This window comes from Globicephala melas, chromosome 12 (genome assembly GCF_963455315.2).
Source record: "Globicephala melas chromosome 12, mGloMel1.2, whole genome shotgun sequence".
Taxonomy (NCBI): domain Eukaryota; kingdom Metazoa; phylum Chordata; class Mammalia; order Artiodactyla; family Delphinidae; genus Globicephala; species Globicephala melas.
The window spans coordinates 65,607,914-65,625,239 of NC_083325.1; the positions used below are offsets into that span (position 1 = coordinate 65,607,914).

General features: G+C 46.0%; 1 protein-coding gene across 1 annotated transcript in view; it reads right to left on the bottom strand.

Annotated features, from left to right (window-relative positions):
• EHD3 (EH domain containing 3) overlaps positions 1-7,678 on the bottom strand; it is a 32,767-nt gene extending 25,089 nt beyond the window's left edge. Inside the window, exon 1 of the mRNA XM_030858016.3 lies at positions 6,755-7,678. Within this exon, the coding sequence (XP_030713876.1) occupies positions 6,755-6,981 (227 nt within the window). The 5' untranslated portion in view covers positions 6,982-7,678. The remainder of the gene's footprint in view (positions 1-6,754) is intronic.
• Between the last annotated feature and the right edge of the window lie 9,648 nt (positions 7,679-17,326).

Genomic DNA, 17,326 nt, shown 5'->3' on the forward strand with positions numbered 1-17,326 from the left:
GGCAGAAGGAGGGTGGTGGATATCATCAAAGGCTTCAGGGACAGCTGAAATAGACAGGGGTGGAAGCAAACAGTCTGAGGCACCCTTGAAAATGCCCAGCCTGAACAGGGCCAAGCAGCAGTGGGGAAGTACCTTCCTGACCCAGGCGTCTCAGATTTCATCCCTGAGATGCACTGTGCTGGCAGGCAAAGGGTGATGCACCCCAGCATAGCGGGGGCCACTTCCCAGGATGTTCTGCAGCTGCAGCCTCAGGCGGCCCAGCCAGGGCCTGGTGGCTGGAACTGCTGTCCTGCCTCCTCGGCTAAACCCACATGACCCCAGGTTTGCCGACCACACATGAGTCTGGAGAAATACAGAGTTCAGTGAAGCCAAGAGCAAGGCCAGGGATGCAGTCAGGCCAAGCAGAGAACCCAGGGCTGGGTAAATTCTCAGGGACATTTGGGTACGGCCTGCAGCCCCAAGTGCCCCCTTAACAAAGCCACCACTGTGTCCAGAAAGGAAAACCTATTGAGGAATATCATGGCTGCTTCTCTATGGGGAGCGATACAGATGGCCTCTGTTGCCAGGCAAAAACATTCCCAAGGCAGTGTAAAAAAAGAAAAGTTAATTCAAGCCTGGGGGAGAGCAGCTGAGATGGGGAAGCAAGAGCATAAGGAGGGGCTGATAGGCTGAGCACCTGCTGTGAGGCAGGTGCTGCTCTGCGACCTTTCCCTGAATTATCCCACTTATTCGGTCCTAGAAGCGCTGTGGGATGGCTGAATTGTTTCAGTTTCGCAGGTGAGCAAGTTGAGTTGGAGGCTGCCCGAGTTCAGGGCCAAATGCAAACATTTAGAGGCCCAAAGAGCTGAAAAGTTTTGGGTCCCCCTTCCTTGCTATCCCATGTAAAATACATACTAAACCATAAAATGGGCATAGGGAAGTCCTACGCAATTCAGATTTTACCCATGAGGCCTACTTTTGTCCGTATTTTTCTTGAGCAAACTCTTTCCTCACATTTCCGTCATCTTTTGGTGTCCTGCTTGGCTGGCAATCTAAGCATGTGGCTTGCATTACTGGTGACCTAAGCACCCAGGGTAAGGCGTGGAGCCAAGAATCTTAACCCAGTCTCCAGGGTACCCATCTCTGCAATAGCGGGACCAAACCTCCCCTCTGCTGGGGCAGCATCCAGGGCGAGGAACAGAGGGCCGGGGCCACAGGAAGTACCACCAGAGGCCTGGGCTGGCTGGACCCTCTGCCTCGGCTCAGTTAGGGAATGCGCCTTGGTGGGCGTCTGCTTCATCACAGATATGGCCTTGGACAAGTCCCTCAAGAGCCCACTGCCTCAGTTTCCCCAGTTTATAGAGCGGGGCTAATCCTGGGTTTCTAACTAGCTCAGAGGGTTAGAGTGAAGGTTTTGAGATGACATACATGAGTTTGGGAAAAGCAAAGGCTACACCAGACATGCGCCCACATTGGCAGAGACAATAATTAGAGAAAACAAACGTCTCATCACTGCCTGTAAGAACTCAGCGCATTTCTACCTGGACTGCAAATCCAGGGCCCTCGCCGCCTCTGTGAAAATCCACATAGCTCTTAATTTGCATATCTTCAGGTAGACGCAGAAGGCATGTATCACTTTCTGCCTGTGTTACAGGTACTCGTGTTATATATCTGTATCTTGGTTTGTTTTGTTTCTGGTTTTGTTTTTGGCCGCACCATGTGGCGTGTGGGATCTTAGTTCCCTGATCGGCGATCGAACCCATGCCCGCTGCAGTGGAAGCGAGGGGTCCTAACCGCTGGACCACCAGGGAATTCCCATATATATCTGTATCTTTGATCTCTCTAAGCCTTGTGTACTTGAGCTTTAAAATGGGGTCAAGACAATAATGCTTGTCCTGTCAGCCTCTCGGGGTTCCGGGGATACCGTAAGTCACTCCATGGACACAAAGTGAGGTAGGAGATGGGGGACTCAACGGCTGAGTTGAGGTCGGAGTCAGCTCTGTGCTCCACGGAGCAGTCGCCGCTGCCCCTGGGGCGCAGCAGCCTCCACCAGGGATCAAAGTGACTCCAGCACAAAGGAGACCAGTGGCGAGACTGTCAAGCCTCCCACTAGCCTTGCCTTGTCTGCCCACCCCTGCGACAGGCTGGCCTGAGTGACCCTATGAGTTGTCACTATTCGTATGTTAGAGACAAGGACACTGAGGTCCAGAAAGGTTAGACCTTCCAAACATGGTCTCTTGGCTGGGAACTGGTGGAGCCTGGGTTCTGCCGAGCCACCCGTGTTCTTTCCGTGGCTGCGTTCTGCTGTCAGTGGGAGTGGGATGGAGCCCTTCCCCAGAGGTCCTTCTCCCAATGGCCTCCACACCTGACTCTCAAGGCAGATCTTAAGCCGGACCTCAGGCAGGTGGACCCAGTGCCTCTGCCCTAGGCCCTCTGCTCCCTTGAGTAACACTCAAGCCTTGTAAGAGGCAGGTGGATTTCCAGCTAGTCCCACTCAAGGACCAGCAGATCAGAGCCCTGGCAGGAAAAGGACATCCATGGACCTCGGAGTGGGGACAGGAGTGAGGACTTGCAGGGGCTGTGGCTGGCAGGATGGGCCTGGCAGAGGTCAGTGGGCCTACCTGGAATGGAAGGATGGCCCCTTCTCCAGCCCTTCAGCTTTCCAGAGAATCATCTTTCCTGGGTGGTGATGCTGCCATGAGGCCTGGGCATTAGAGATGCCAGGGAGATGATGGGAGAGGGTACAACCACAGGCAAATGCTGCGTCACCTCGGGGGGAGGATGCAGAGAGCCCCCTGAAAAAGTGGGGGAGGTCGAAAGGGCTGGCTGAGCAGCCCCCCCGACTGGCCCACCCCACCATGTGCTCATTCATGGTTTAGAGTCCGGGTCACGCTATAGAAGAGCCACAGGTGACCCTCAAGATCAGCTCAGATCTCCCTGTGGACAGCCAGGCAGCTTAGCTCCAGCAGCCCCGGGCCCCATACCCAGTGCCGCCGCAGCCCAGCGAGGCCTCCCTGCGGCCCCTGAGACGCTGGGGACACTGGGCCTTCCAGTCCCTGGGGCAGCCAGTTATTCACCTCCATGACCAGGGGGCCAAACGGTGAGAGAGACGAGGGACCTGAGGCTTCAGGCCAGAAGGAGGAAGAGTGAAGGGAGAAAAACAGCAGAGGAGGGAGGGAAGGCTGTCAGGCCAGAAGGACACAGAGCTACTGTACTTGGAAGAGGCAGCCTGTGTTGAAGGAAGCATCCACCAGCCAATTTATTGTTTATTACCCTGGGTTGCCGGGCCTTAGGCCAGGGAAGTTATTTCAGGCAGAGGTCATAGCACATTAATTAGTTGTTAGAAGAATGTCCTTTTCTGTATGTTCTTCCTGAGACAAGAAGTAGACCCTTAAGCAAGTACATATAACTGAAAGTGGATGGACACTCAGAGCCGGGGAGTGAAGAAGGCAAGTCTGCTTCCGAGGGGAAGGTCCCTCACAGGTTCAGGCCGGAACACAGACCTGAATCGCTGTGTTCAAGGCAAGAAGCAGGGATGGGAGAGGGCGTAGCTGCGAAGGCAGGCTGTACTCTGCACCCAGGCGCACTTAGCTACCCCAAGGGGAACTTTCTTTGCTTTGGGGGAGGGGTGTTGTACCAGTCTACCCTCTTGGGAAGCAACTCAAAAATATGACTCTTAATACCAAGATTAAAAAGTAAGAAAATGTTAAAACAAAACAAAACAAAACAAAAAAACAACCCCAGAACTCTGTACAACCTTTGGCCTAGTGATTTCACTTCTGGGAATCTCTGAGAAAACAGTCTAATATGTGGAAAAATATTATGCACAGAGATATTCAGAGCGATTCTACAATAGCAAAAAATAAAATTAGAACCAACTTCAAACATTCAAAAGAAGTAGATTGGTTAAATGAATAACTGCATATACATGCAGTGACATATGTGGCTCTTAAAAATAATGCTTACAAAGATTTTTAATTTACCCGGGAAATGCTCATGCTATGAGTGAAATAAATCCACATACAAAATTACATTATGGCATGATCTCAACTGTGTATAAAACAGCTAAAAATACTGGTGGAAAGATATATATATATTTTTTTGCGGTACGCGGGCCTCTCACTGTTGCGGCCTCTCCCGTTGCGGAGCACAGGCTCCGGACGCGCAGGCTCAGCGGCCACGGCTCACGGGCCCAGCCGCTCCGCGGCACGTGGGATCTTCCCGGACCGGGGCACGAACCCGCGTCCCCTGCATCGGCAGGCGGACTCCCAACCACTGCGCCACCAGGGAAGCCCTATATATATAATATTTAAAATGGTTTCCCGAGTCATGGGATGATGGGGCATTTTTTTCTTCTTCCTCAAATTTATACTTGTCTGCATTTTCCAATTTTAAAAAATAGCTGTTCAGTGGATTTAATGAGAAGAAAGGAAAATATGTAATTTGCTTTTGGAGGGCTTCCCTGTGCTGCAGCCCCTCCTCCCCTGCTGGTAGTCTCTCCCTCAAAGGGAGACAGCCTTTGATGCACGAGCTAAATTCAGTTACTCACATGAGTGGGGAGGGAGAACTCTTGTACTCGGAGGTTAAGAGAGAGGAGGGATCTGCCTCTCCTGGCCTTCCTGTCCCCCTCAGATAAGGAGTAATCTACGGCAAGTTGGCTCTGCCACTTTCTTAGCCCCAGTTAACAGCGAGCATGACTCAGGCAAAGCCAGGACAGTGTCTCAGACAAGAGGCATGTCTGCTGCTCCAGGATCCTGCCCTCAGGGACGCTAGCTTCTCCCCATCTCCCCTCCCATTCTGCAAACCTCTACTGGGAGCTCCTGTAGCTGAGACCCCAGGCAAGGCCCCAGGGAGCTAAGGCACAGTAGTAAGTGCTGGGCTACAGGAAGGAGAAGCTCTAAATAACGTACTAAGAATTATAACCAAGGTGTGTCCAGAGGGCTGCAGGAGGCTGTGCAAGGGCAGGAGCGACCTGTAAAAGGCCTGTGCTTCCCGTGGGGCATAAACCGGACCAGGTGGAGGATGCGTGGTACAAAGGAAGCCGTGAACAGAACCCAGGTAGCTCTGAAGTGCCTTTGGCAGCAATGGGTGTTTAACGAAATAAGGGAGATGGATTAGATCAGGGGTTCTTGCCCTAAGGGCCAAGGCAGCCCCTGAACCCCCCAAATTATATGTAAATATGGGATGTATGTGCATTTTTCTAAAGATGGGTCCACATATTTCATCAGATTTTCAAAGGAGGTACTGACCTTTTGAAAAGTTAAGAAGCAAAGAATTAGATTCATCATTAAGGGCCCTTGTAGTTCTAACAATATAAGATATCCAAAAGCCAACATTCCCCCTGGGTACCCAACTTCAGAAATCACTCAGCCTCTCAAAGCTGCTGAGTCCAAGGCTGTCCACCCCACAGGGAAAAACTCATCTGGTGTTCCATACATGACATGTTAGTATGCTACATGCCCTGCTTCCAAAAGGCTTGTGTTAAAAGCTTTGAGCTGGAGCAAATTTGAATCTAGAAAATCAGGGACCAGACCGTGAACTCTTCTGCTTTCCTCGCCAAACAAAGCACAGTGTTTTGCATGTTGCAGGTGCTTTGGTCAATGAATGGAAACAAGAGCACCCCTACTTTGACACCTTCCACAGGAGATGAGCACCGCTGACTCTGGGGGCGGTGGACACAGAACACATCACCACTGTGTACGAGCCTGACTCTACACAGAGGGCCACGAGCACCCTCAGCAGCTTGCAGGGCTGTGAAGGAGGCCAAGGAAGATGGCCTGGCCTTGAAGGCTGTGGACTGGAGAGAAGCCTGTCTTCTAAAGATAGGAAAGGTCCTGTCGCTCTGGTGGACAATATATGGACCTCTCTGAACGCAGGGTGGACAAGCTGACTCCTGACTCCAGCCCAGGGATTCTGTAATTCAAGGCGATGGATGACTCACGCTCAGAGTTACAGGCATTTAGCCAACCATCTCCTCCCATGCATCCAGGACCTGCATCCCAGGTCAGCCTCCCACCCTGTTACATGGCTTTGAGCAATGTATTTAACTTCTCTGTGCTTCAGTTACCTCCCCTGCCAAGTCAAGGGTCCGGATGAGACCATGGCCAATATCCCTTCCACCTCCAAAAGACTTTAATATGATTATTGAGCCATTAAGATCAACGGAAAAGAAAAATGCATCCTGCTTCTGGACACTGTTTGTTGCCAGTCTCCAAGAGATATCTGTAGGAGCTCTGCTCAGTGAAGGAAACGGATAAAAGAAGGACACGTGGAACTACCAGACAGAGGGCCACAGGCTCCCAAGCCCACCTCCTCAGCTGCAACTGTAAAGACCTCATATGAGTGGCTGAAGCCTTTAGAAGGCAAGGGAAGTGGTCCTGCCCATCAAGGGTATGTCCCTACAAGGACAGGGGGTAAGACAACCCCACCAGCCTAAGGTACTCTTGCGACCAGGAGCTTTCTCACTTGGGCTTCCTGGGTTTCAGTTTTACCGTCCATAAAATGGGAAGAATAGGGATGGCTCTGAATTTTAACACTTCAAACTGACCACCAAAGCCAAGGGCTAAGTGCAGTGGAGAGGCACTAGGTAGGATAGAGCAGGGGACCATCCGATGCAATTGTGGGGTAAGCTTTGGATACCCGCACATAAGGATTTTTTCAGAGCCTTCTAATGAAGACTTCCCACTTGTCTCCACGCAGGAGGGGACATCGGGAGTGAGCGCAGGGCCTAAGCGCTGGGCGGCTGGGTGGGCTGCAGGGGCCCTGGCCGGCTCACCTGATGAAGGTGGTCTTCCCGGTGGAGTACTGGCCCACCAGCAGGACCATGGGCTTGTTGTCGAAATCAGCATCCTCCAGGGCGGGGGAGTGAAACTCGTGGAAGCGGTAGTGCTCTTCCAGGGGCAGCAGCTTGGTCCTGTAGAGTTTCTTGAGACCCTCGCTCACCGTCTGGAAGACCTCGGGGTCCTTCCTGCGGCGGTCATCGGAACGCAGCCAGCTGAACATCGCGGCCACCGCTCGCCTTCTCGGGCCCGGTGCGCAGTCCCAGCAGGAGGGCGCGGAGTCCGGCGACCCCCGTTCCTTGGGGAAGGCGTCCTGCAGGGCGGGTCCGTCGGGCTCCCAGCTGCGCCGCCGCCTCACCGGAGCGCGGGGCTCAGCCACACCATGGCCGGGGCGCAGGGCTCGGGGGTCCCTGGGGCGACTGCGCGGGGCCGCGAACGTGCTCTTCCCCTGCTCCTGGGACCAAGCCCAGGCCTGGCTTCATCCAGCAACCAAGGCCGGAGGGAGATAAAATATCTGGGCTGGGCGGGAGGGCTGCGATCTTGGGAAAAAAGTCAAACCTGCAATTAAAATGTCAGATGCCGGGGTCCCCGGTCTCCCCCAGCTCTCTCCCGCTTTGGCTCGGGTGCAGTTTAGGGATGGTTTGGCTCTTCTCCCGCCCGCCTGGGAGGCTCAGGGGAGGAGGGGGCGCTGCCCAGCCAGCGGGCAGCTCAGCATCTGCAGCCGGAGCCCGCAGCCCCAGGCGCCTGTTTTAATGCCAGCCGTGCAGGAAGCCGGCTCGCGGAGGAAGTCCCCGAGTACTGGCAAGGCTGGCGTGGCCCTGCGGCCCCGGCGGGGAGAAGCTGAGCAGGGCGCCGCCATGTTTATGGGCAGTCGCCCCACTAGGGACCCGCGACCGCTTGCTGCCTGGAAAGGGAGGGATGCTGAGCTCGGTGGGAACGGTCTGGTATTTCATTCCCGGCCACTGGAGGTTTGATTTGGGAACAGCGCCCTCTCAGGGACAGCTGCGAAGACAGAGTTGACCTGCTTCACGTTCTCCCTTCTCTTAGATGTAGTCTTTCCTTTAGTTGCTGAGTTCAGTTCCTTAGGATGACAGGTTCTCTATTACTTGGGAATATTTTTCTTGGGGCATGGAAAGAAGAGCCCAATATCAGCTTGCCCCAAATGACCAAAACTGTCACTACCCAAACTTTCTGCTAGGTCTAGGAAGAAGTCAAAACCATTTTCATTCATTCATTCATTTGTTCATTCCGTCCGGTAAAACCAAACAAAACAAGCAGAACCTCCACAAGTAGTGAACCGGTATTATGGCACAATTTTGGTGACTGTGGTTACAAACTTGATCACCAAGATGAGCACATACAGTCTCTCCCTTCCAGGAGCTCCAGCCCAGGCCGGCCTTAAAGAGGAGATAGGAGTAGAGGGCCCTGGGTGCACAGCGGGAGGAGGCATTCTTTTTGCCTGGATACTATGAGGAAGATGTCACAGAAAGCAGACTGTGAGCTGGACCTTCAATGACGAATCTACAGAGAAGAAGGAGGACATTCCAAGCTGAGTAAAGGGCACTTGCAAAGGCTGGGGAACATGGAAAAACTTGGTGTGGTGAAGGCAGAGAGAACAGTTTGCTACCTAGAGTACTGGGTTCAGGAGGGTGGAAGGGAGTGACTGAGGCCAGGCACAGAAGGCTTTGCAGAAACAGGAATCATGGAGGAGATAAGGAACCAATAATAATGTTACTGCAGATAACTGTTAACATTGACTGAGCACTCACCATGGGCAGGGGCCTGGGCTACGTTCCCAGCGAGTATTGTTTCATTTAACCTTCGCAGCAGCTCTGTGAGGCAGATCATGTCTCCAGTGTCATGCCAAGGAGAAGGGGATGACAGCTGGCCAGGTGTAGGCAAAAAGGGGTGTATTTGCCTATAGGGAATTTAAACACAACAATAAAACCAACTCAAAGTCAATCTGCTTTATATTCTCACCATTCTCATCAGCATCAGTGACAAAATACTCTCTCCTGCCAAGGCAGATGGCTCCCATATACTCCCCTCCACAGACGAGGAAACAGAATAGGCTAATGGGCCAGGTGGGACTGCTAATGCTGGTAGCGGTGCAGGGGAGGGGCTGGAGAAGCAAAAGAGGCTGGAGGCCAAGAGACTGATTAGGAAACTTCAAAAATGTAGGAGTTGGGGTAATCGGGCTGGGAAAAAGTCATATTCAAGAGATTTTTTTCTTTTTTAGTGACATAGAATTGACAGATCTTGGTAAGCAATGATAAGGGTAAGATGGAGTCTAGGATAATTCTGAATTTTCTACTGTAGGGGACAAGATGGTTGGAGACACTGTTCCACCAATTAGCGGAGTCGGGAAGAGAGCAGACTTAGCATTTAAAGTCTGAAACATGTGGTCTAGGTGCCCATGGGAACTCCAAGGGGAGGAGCGTGGTGAGCTGCAGGGTTTCAAGTGGGGATTGTCAGAGGTGGGTGCTGGCTCCGATCTCCTTGGCTACAGCTCAAATCTCCTGACTCCCTACTTGAACCCCAGAGCTGATCACCTCTTTCTGTGCTCTCTGCACCCTTCGTTGAGAAACCACTCAGGTTAATATTTCACCCTTGGTGTTAAGTTAGCACTGGCATATGAGCATAAGAGGCAACTTTCAAAATATTTAACAACTCACATGGCATGGGAATGGAGCAATCAGAACAGACGTCTGTCTTCTCAGTGAAGCAAGACCTAAGGCCCTTTTTTGTAGAGATACAAAAGACAGAGAAGGATATTACAATAATAAAACCCACAAAAGAGCATCCAAAATATATAATTAATGCCTGTATATTAATAAGAAAAAAATTCCAATAGAAAAAAATTAGCAAAAGACCCAAAAATTCCTTTTATAAAAGAGGCTACAAGCATGTCCTAAAAATATAAGAAAAGATGTTAAACCTCATTAGTAGTGTCTGGAAGTTGGGAAGGTCTGGGTCTGTTGAGGGGGAGAGGTCAGGATCACCAGGGTGCTGGTGGGGAAGTCAGGGGTTCCTTTGTGGAAATATTTCAATATTTTAGTAATTAGTACAACCATGGTATTGTGTACAACCAAATGTCAGCCCTGAATATTTAACTTATTGAGTGTATGTTGACACATCTAACTCTAGCTCGCAGTCGTGAAGAGTTGGGAAATCTATCTTTTAAATAAAGGAACCAAGTAATGATGCAGCATGTCTATATACTAACAATAACAAGTTACAAGAGAGAATTAAAAAAAAATAAATCATTTACAAAAAATAGAAACATAGGGATAAATCTGACAAAAGATGTACAGACCTTTAGATGAAAAGTAACACAACTAAATGGAAAGACATTAAAGAAGTTCTAAATAAGTGGGAGAGACATACCATGTTCAGTTATGGAAAGATTTCATGTCACAAAGATGTGAATTCTTTATAGCGTAATTGCCAGATTCAATAATAGATAGAATTTAAATTAAAATCTGAACGGGGTTTTCCATGGAAATAAACATGGTGATTCTAAAATGTACGTAGAACAATAAATAGTCCAAGAGTAGCTAAGGTATCCCAGAAGAAGAAAGAAAAAGAGAGGAAGGCACAGGAGGATTAGAAGGAGGAGGAGGGCTTCCCTGGTGGCGCAGTGGTTGAGAGTCCTCCTGCCGATGCAGGGGACACGGGTTCGTGCCCCAGTCCGGGAAGATCCCACATGCCGCGGAGAGGCTAGGCCCGTGAGCCATGGCCACTGAGCCTGCGCGTCCGGAGCCTGTGCTCTGCAACGGGAGAGGCCACAACAGTGAGAGGCCCATGTACCACAAAAAAAAAAAAAAAAGAAGGAGGAGGAAGGGAGAAGGAGGAGAATAAAAGAAGACAATATCAACAGCAAGAGCAACAACTAGGTGAAGGGAACTTGCCATAGTAGAAGTCATTATCAAGTTGCAGTGGTTAAGGTGGTGAGGTTTAGCATAGAGGTAGATCAAGAGAACAGTGACCCAGTAAAATAGTCAGGACATGTGGAAACCTGATATATACAGAGGTTGTAACAGAGAATGCATATATATATTACAACAAGGTCAGGAAGAATTCCTTCAATAAGACACCAAAAGAACAAATGGCAAATGAAATACATTTGGCAATAGTAAACCTAAGTCACTGTTATTCAACTGAAGATACAAAAGATAGTGAAAAGATATTTGCAAAGATATTTGCAATACATAAAACCAACCAAAGAGCGTCCAAAATATATAATTAATGCCTGCACATCTGTAAGAAAAAGACAAACATTCCAACAGAAAAAAATATATTAGCAGAAGGCAGATTCCTTTTCCAAAAGAGGCTACGTGACTTCTACCCTATAAACACAAGAAAAAATGTTGAACCTCATCAGTAGTTAGAGAAAATGCCAAACCACAATTAGATGGAACTTCACACCCACCAAAATGGCCAAAAAGAAAAACATTGGTTGATAACAAGTGGTGGTGAGAATGTGGTGCAATGGGAACTCTCACTCGTCACTGGTGGACATGTAGATTGTCATAAACGCCTTAGGAAACAATTTGGCATTACCTGGCAAAGCTCAAGGTGTGCGTGTCCTCCATCTACCTTGCAATCCCATGCCTACTTGTTATCTAGAGAGACTCTTGCCCACGTGCAGGTGCATGGGGAGATAAGTATGTCGAGGGCAACATTGTTTGTAACAGCAAAATATTATAAACAATGAAATTTTCTTCACCAAGAAAGTGGATAAATTGTGCCATGTTCATATAACAAAATTAATTTCATATAATAATATAGTACTATACCAACGTGAAAATGAGGACACTGGATCTGATGCCAAAACACAGTGCTGGGTAAATAAAGCCCGAGGTAGGCTGTGATACAAAGCATAATAAATACCACTTCTCTAAAGTTTTAAATTATGCAAAAAACACTCCCTGTTTTTCATGATGCTCAGAAGTTTTTAAAAAGTAAGGGAATAGAAAACAATCTGGAAAACAATGTCCTCTGGGGACTAAGGACAGAAGTGAAATTGGGGATGGGGACACAGGTGGCTTCAACTATATATTCGCAGTGCTTTATTTCTTAACCTTGAATATGAGTACTTGGCTATTTATTTATTATTCCCCCATCCTTTATAAAAAATATCTGGTCCTTAGATACACAAAAGTAGATTTTTTTTCATAATCGTGGTTCAAGACAAACTCCTTATACCTGGCTTTTTTGTTACATTTTTTTCTTTTTTTATTGAACGCACTTTTAAATAATACAACGAACCCCTATCAGCCAATCCGAGAACTGGAAAAATTAGCAATAGTTTGCCTGTATCTATGTGTCCCTCCCTTACCCTATGCCCCGCCAGCCCCAGAGCTAGCCACTACCTGGAATTTATTCCCTTGGTTTTTAAATTAATGTTATCATTAATAATAGCATATTGTTGAGGTTTCGTGCTCTGGAACTTTGTAAAAAGCATATCCTGCTACAAGTAGTCCCCTGGAACTTAATTTTTTTCCTACTCAACGTTCTGTCAGCGGCATTCGCTTTCAGTTCCCGCTGGCTCCTAGCGGCCTGTCTCCTACCAGGTGCTTCTCCTATGCCCACCACGTGGCTCCTATAGTTACCCTGAGGTTCCCAGGCAGACAACCTGCAGTAGATAGAGTCCCTGGGCCCGCACATCCTTAGTGGCCTCAGGAAAGTGGCTTCACTCTCCCAGCCTCAGCTCCATTGTGAGTGAGAGTTTTTTGAGAATGAATGGAGACAATGCATGTTGATTTCTCAGTGACTGCCTGGTCAGTTGACAGTGCTCAGTATACACTGTTAGCTCTTAGTATAATAATCACTGTTGTTGTTATTCACTATGTGGGCACTGCCCTGTGTTCTGGACGTATTTAATAAGCTAGCATATCATTGGTCAGTGAGTAACTTTTTTCAGTTCATTTGTATCTTAACTGAGGGTGGCTCATCGGCTCCAAGAAGCACAACTGCTAGTAGTGGAATGTGTGCCCTTCACTATAGGCCCTTGAGGGTGACGCTATGAAATTGGGCTTTTTCCTTCTTTTTCTTCCCTTTCTCACTAAGACCACCAAAGGCTGGCCAGAAGTAGAGGGAGAAGAAGGTGAAAACTGCAGTGGCAACTTGGAATAGAAAAAAGCTTGAGCCCTGGCCCTAACTGGGGAGGTTAGAGGAGTCAGGAAGACGGTTCAAGTGGTGGCCCAGGTGTCCACAACCCTAGAGCTTGGGCCCCTCCCAGCCTGGCCCCTCCCAGATGAGTACACCATAGTTTACTCTTTTTGTTGAGCTCCGCTGAAGGGGAAAATGCGTCAGCTCAGCCAATTCCTCTTGTTGAGAATTAGACTAAGCTATTTAACCTCTTCTTATGGCAATATTCTCATATGTGAAACCCGGTCTAAGAATGACACTGCACAATGCTGTCGTGGGGATAAATTGACACAGTGTAGGTTAAGGACCTAATACCATTTTATAATCTCTATACAATATCTATCTATCTATAGACATAATTACATATATGTATATATATATGTGTGTGTGTATATATATATATATATATATACACACATACATATGGCATGTAAGTTCACTTTTGTTCATTCAGTTTTCATTCATTCAAGGGGAAAGTGAACTACTGTTCTTTCTACTTGAACTACTGTACTTTCCCCTTGAATGAATGAAAACTGAATACATACAAAGAAAGGCAAGTCTGGAATAAAAATAAGGAGATTAGGAAATTGTACTCGGGAAATTTATAAATGGAAAAGGAGATGAAGTAACAGGCTGAGTCCAGTTGTCCAGTTGTCCCTGAACAGCCTGCCCTGTTCATACCATTACTGCCACACCTATTGATACTTAATTACTGGGACGTGCACCTGTCATACACAGCAGCTCTTGTGGGCAGAAAGAGAATCTCATCCCTAGGTTACCAGGGGTGAGCTCACCGGAAAAGTCCAATATCACAAGGAAGAAAGCCCACACTATGGGAGGCAGTGGTGGATGTCTGGTTTTATTAAAGTGTCTGCTTCTTGAGCCCCTACAGCTCAGTTTCCTCTCTGAGAACCTCATCTCCCAAAGGCAAGACATTTGTAACTTACAAGATGTGAGCTATAATTAGAAAACGTTCCATCATCACCTTCATTATCAGTCTCTGCTTTCATAGCACTTGTGTTCCTAGAGGGTGGGCATTGCCCTTGTAGCATCTGGTCCTCACAGCAGTGCTGAAAGTGAAGATACCAATGCTTCCTCGAGAGGAACACTCACACAGAGAGGTCGAAAGCTTTGCCCCCACAGGCATCCTCTGTGGAGCTATCTATCATCCTACCTCCTTTCCCATCAACCAAAAAAGGTGTGAGGCAGCTTTCCAAAATCTCCTGAATTCTGAAAAATAATTTAACCCTTGAGGCAGTAGATGGGAGGAGAAGGGCCAGGTGGCTGGTGCAGCAGCGATCATGTCGGGGGGAGGTGAGCTCACCCAGTGCTCCTTAGAAGTGAGCAGCTTGTGTGGCTCCGAGCTTCCTGATGAAAGCAAAACCAGAAGTAAGTTCTTGGTCCCAAGCCCAGACATATCAATCTGTCCCTGTAGGCAGTACCTTGATAGCACTATCCCACTAAACAACCCCCCTTGGATAATAAAAGTAACAAAGCAGTGAAACGACAAAAGCACAGGAATCCAGAGGGACCCTGGAGCAAGGACAAGTCTTGAGCATCTTTCCTAGATGGTAAATCTTGCCTGTCTCCCCACTAGGGGAGGTCAACGAAGCTTCTTGATGAGGAAGGCTGAGCTGTCATTTCTCTTGAAATCTCGCTCAGTGCTGAAGCAGGCCCCAAACTTGACTCATTAGGGAAGTGGCTCTTGATGGGCAGAGAGACTGGAAATGTGAATTGCCTGCAGTTGGCTAATGATTGTAAAACAATAAGGCTATGACCATCACACAATGTGTACCAGCAGAAGGAAACTGATAAAGGCAGAAGATAGGAGCAGGCATTATTTAAAAATACAAAAGCAGACAACAGTGGAAGTTGAAGAAGCAGAGCCTGCTCCTGTCTTTAAAAGTCTGCTACTCAGCAGCTATGTCTCAATTATTCTCTATTTAAAAACTGTATTTATTTTTATTTTATTTAGTTTGTATTTTGCTTCTCAATTTTGATTATAAATTTTTTTTTTGCTTACTGAGTTTAAAATTGTTTTATAGGAAAAGTTATTGGTTTTTTTCTTTTAATTTTATTTATTTTTACTTTTGGTTGCTTTGGGTCTTCGTTGCTGCACGCGGGCGTACTCTAATTATGGTGAGTGGAGGCTACTCTTGGTTGTGGTGCGTGGGCATCTCATTGCAGTGGCTTCTCTTGCGGAGCACGGGCTCTAGGCACGCGGGCTCAGCAGCTGTGGCTCGCAGGCTCTAGAGCGCAGGCTCAATAGTTGTGGTGCACGGGCTTAGTTGCTCCGCGGCATGTGGGATCTTCCCAGACCAGGGCTCGAACCCGTGTCCCCTGCATTGGCAGGCGGATTCTTAACCACTGCGCCACCAGGGAAGCCCAAAGCTATTGGTTTTATTCTTTATGATTTCTCCCATTACGACATTAAACTTAGAAAGGGTTCTCCTGCTCAAGAATTTGAGTTTTTATTTTCTTGAAATTGTTCTCTAGTTTGAAACTTTTATATGTAACTTTAAAATTCATCATTAGCTTTTTTTTTTTGGTATAAAGTTGTGGAGTGGTGATGTATTCAAAATTATTTCCAGATTCTTTACCAGTTCTCTGTTGAATAGTCTTCCATTCTCTTTTGATTTGTCAAGTCTTCTTAAAGACACATTATTATAAATTATTGAAATAGGATAACCCTATTTCAGAGTTACCCTGTTTCAGCAAGCTGTGTCTATTTTTAGTAACATGCCATTTAAATTACTGTAATCTTGTGATACATCTTAATATCTGGTATGAATATTCACTCTCCCTTACTAACATGTTTTAACAATCTCTTAGTCTCACTTTCTTCTTGTCCTTGTTGTCTTCCCCCTCCTCCTCTCTCTCTCTCTCTCTTTCTCAAAATCTTCTGTTCCTTCTAATTGAAAAGTAATTATGAAATTTGCAGGTAATTTAGTTTCTGTCTTATTTCTGTCAATATGTATTTATTTATCCTCTGCCTTTTCCCCAGTCAACATTATACCATGTGTATTTCACATATCCTGGAAAACTATTCAAATAATTAATTGGAATGAATGCTAATATCCAACTCTATGGAAATTCCTTAATTTAATTAGCCGTACTAAATAACGAACATGTAAGTCATTGGCAGAATTATTGCCAACAATAATAAAAGCTTTATTTCAGAGTTATCTATTCTGTTTCACTGAAAGATGAACACCTTTGTACATAATTCTTCATCCATGGTTTTATTTACTTAATATGTATTTTATAAATGGAACCATTGGCAACATTATTAATTCTTTTGATACTTACCACCAAATTGCTTTTCAAAAGAGGTACAACAGTTTATATCCTATTGCAGGGATGTTAGAGTTCCTAGGGTTTTTTTTTCCCCCCAACACTGTATGTTATTATTTAAATAAATTCACCAATTTGGGAACTGGAAAATATCTCATTTTTAAAAATGAGTGTATATATTATTACAAAAAAGTTTGAAATTTTTCATTTGTTTATTAACCACTTATATTTCTTCTGTGACTATTTTTGTTTATCCTTCATTTTTCTAAAAACATTTTGTGTTTTTCTCATTGTTTTGAAAAAGTTTCCTTGTTTTTACAATAAGGACATTAATCTTATGTCTCTGTGTTTACTCATCCAGATCAATTTTGAAGATGTTTTGTCAATTACCTTCTCCTCGTCTCTCCCCTCCCCCACAAAACAAGATCATTGGGATATTTTTTTATCAGAATCTCAATAAAATTATAAATTAATTTTTGGAGAATTAACATCTTCTTAATATTTAAATTTTCAATCCAAGGAAATGATACAGCTTTCCACTTATTCTTTTACATCCGTGTAAACTTTCTGTAGTTTACAAATAGGTAAAAAAATTTCCTTTAAGATTATTCTGTTATTTTATATTTTTATTGTTACTATGAAAGATATTTCTATTATGATAATTTCTAACTGCTTATTGCTATATAGAGGAATGCCATTACTTTAAAAAGTATTTATCTAATGTATAGTTTTTTTACTTAATACTCATTCATACAGTACTTTTTAGTTCATTCTTAGTTTTCCAGTTAAATGAGGATCAACTAGTGTTTTTCTTCTTTATTAATACTATTTAGGTTTATAATTATATTTCATATTTTGCCAGAATTTTCAAAACAATGTTGAAATTTTAAAAAGGAGCCTTCTTTTTTTGTTCCCCATGTCAGTGCTATTCTGATACCTATCTGGATTCTTCTTTCTTTCACCTCCTTGGCTTGGGAGTTGTGATCTTTTTCAATGCTTTTTTTTTGGGGGGGTGGGTCAGATAAAAAAGTATTCTTAGCATCTGGCATATAGCATCCTCTTAGATTTGACAGATACATGTATTTGTGTGTATATAGAATCCTACATACATAATTAAATAT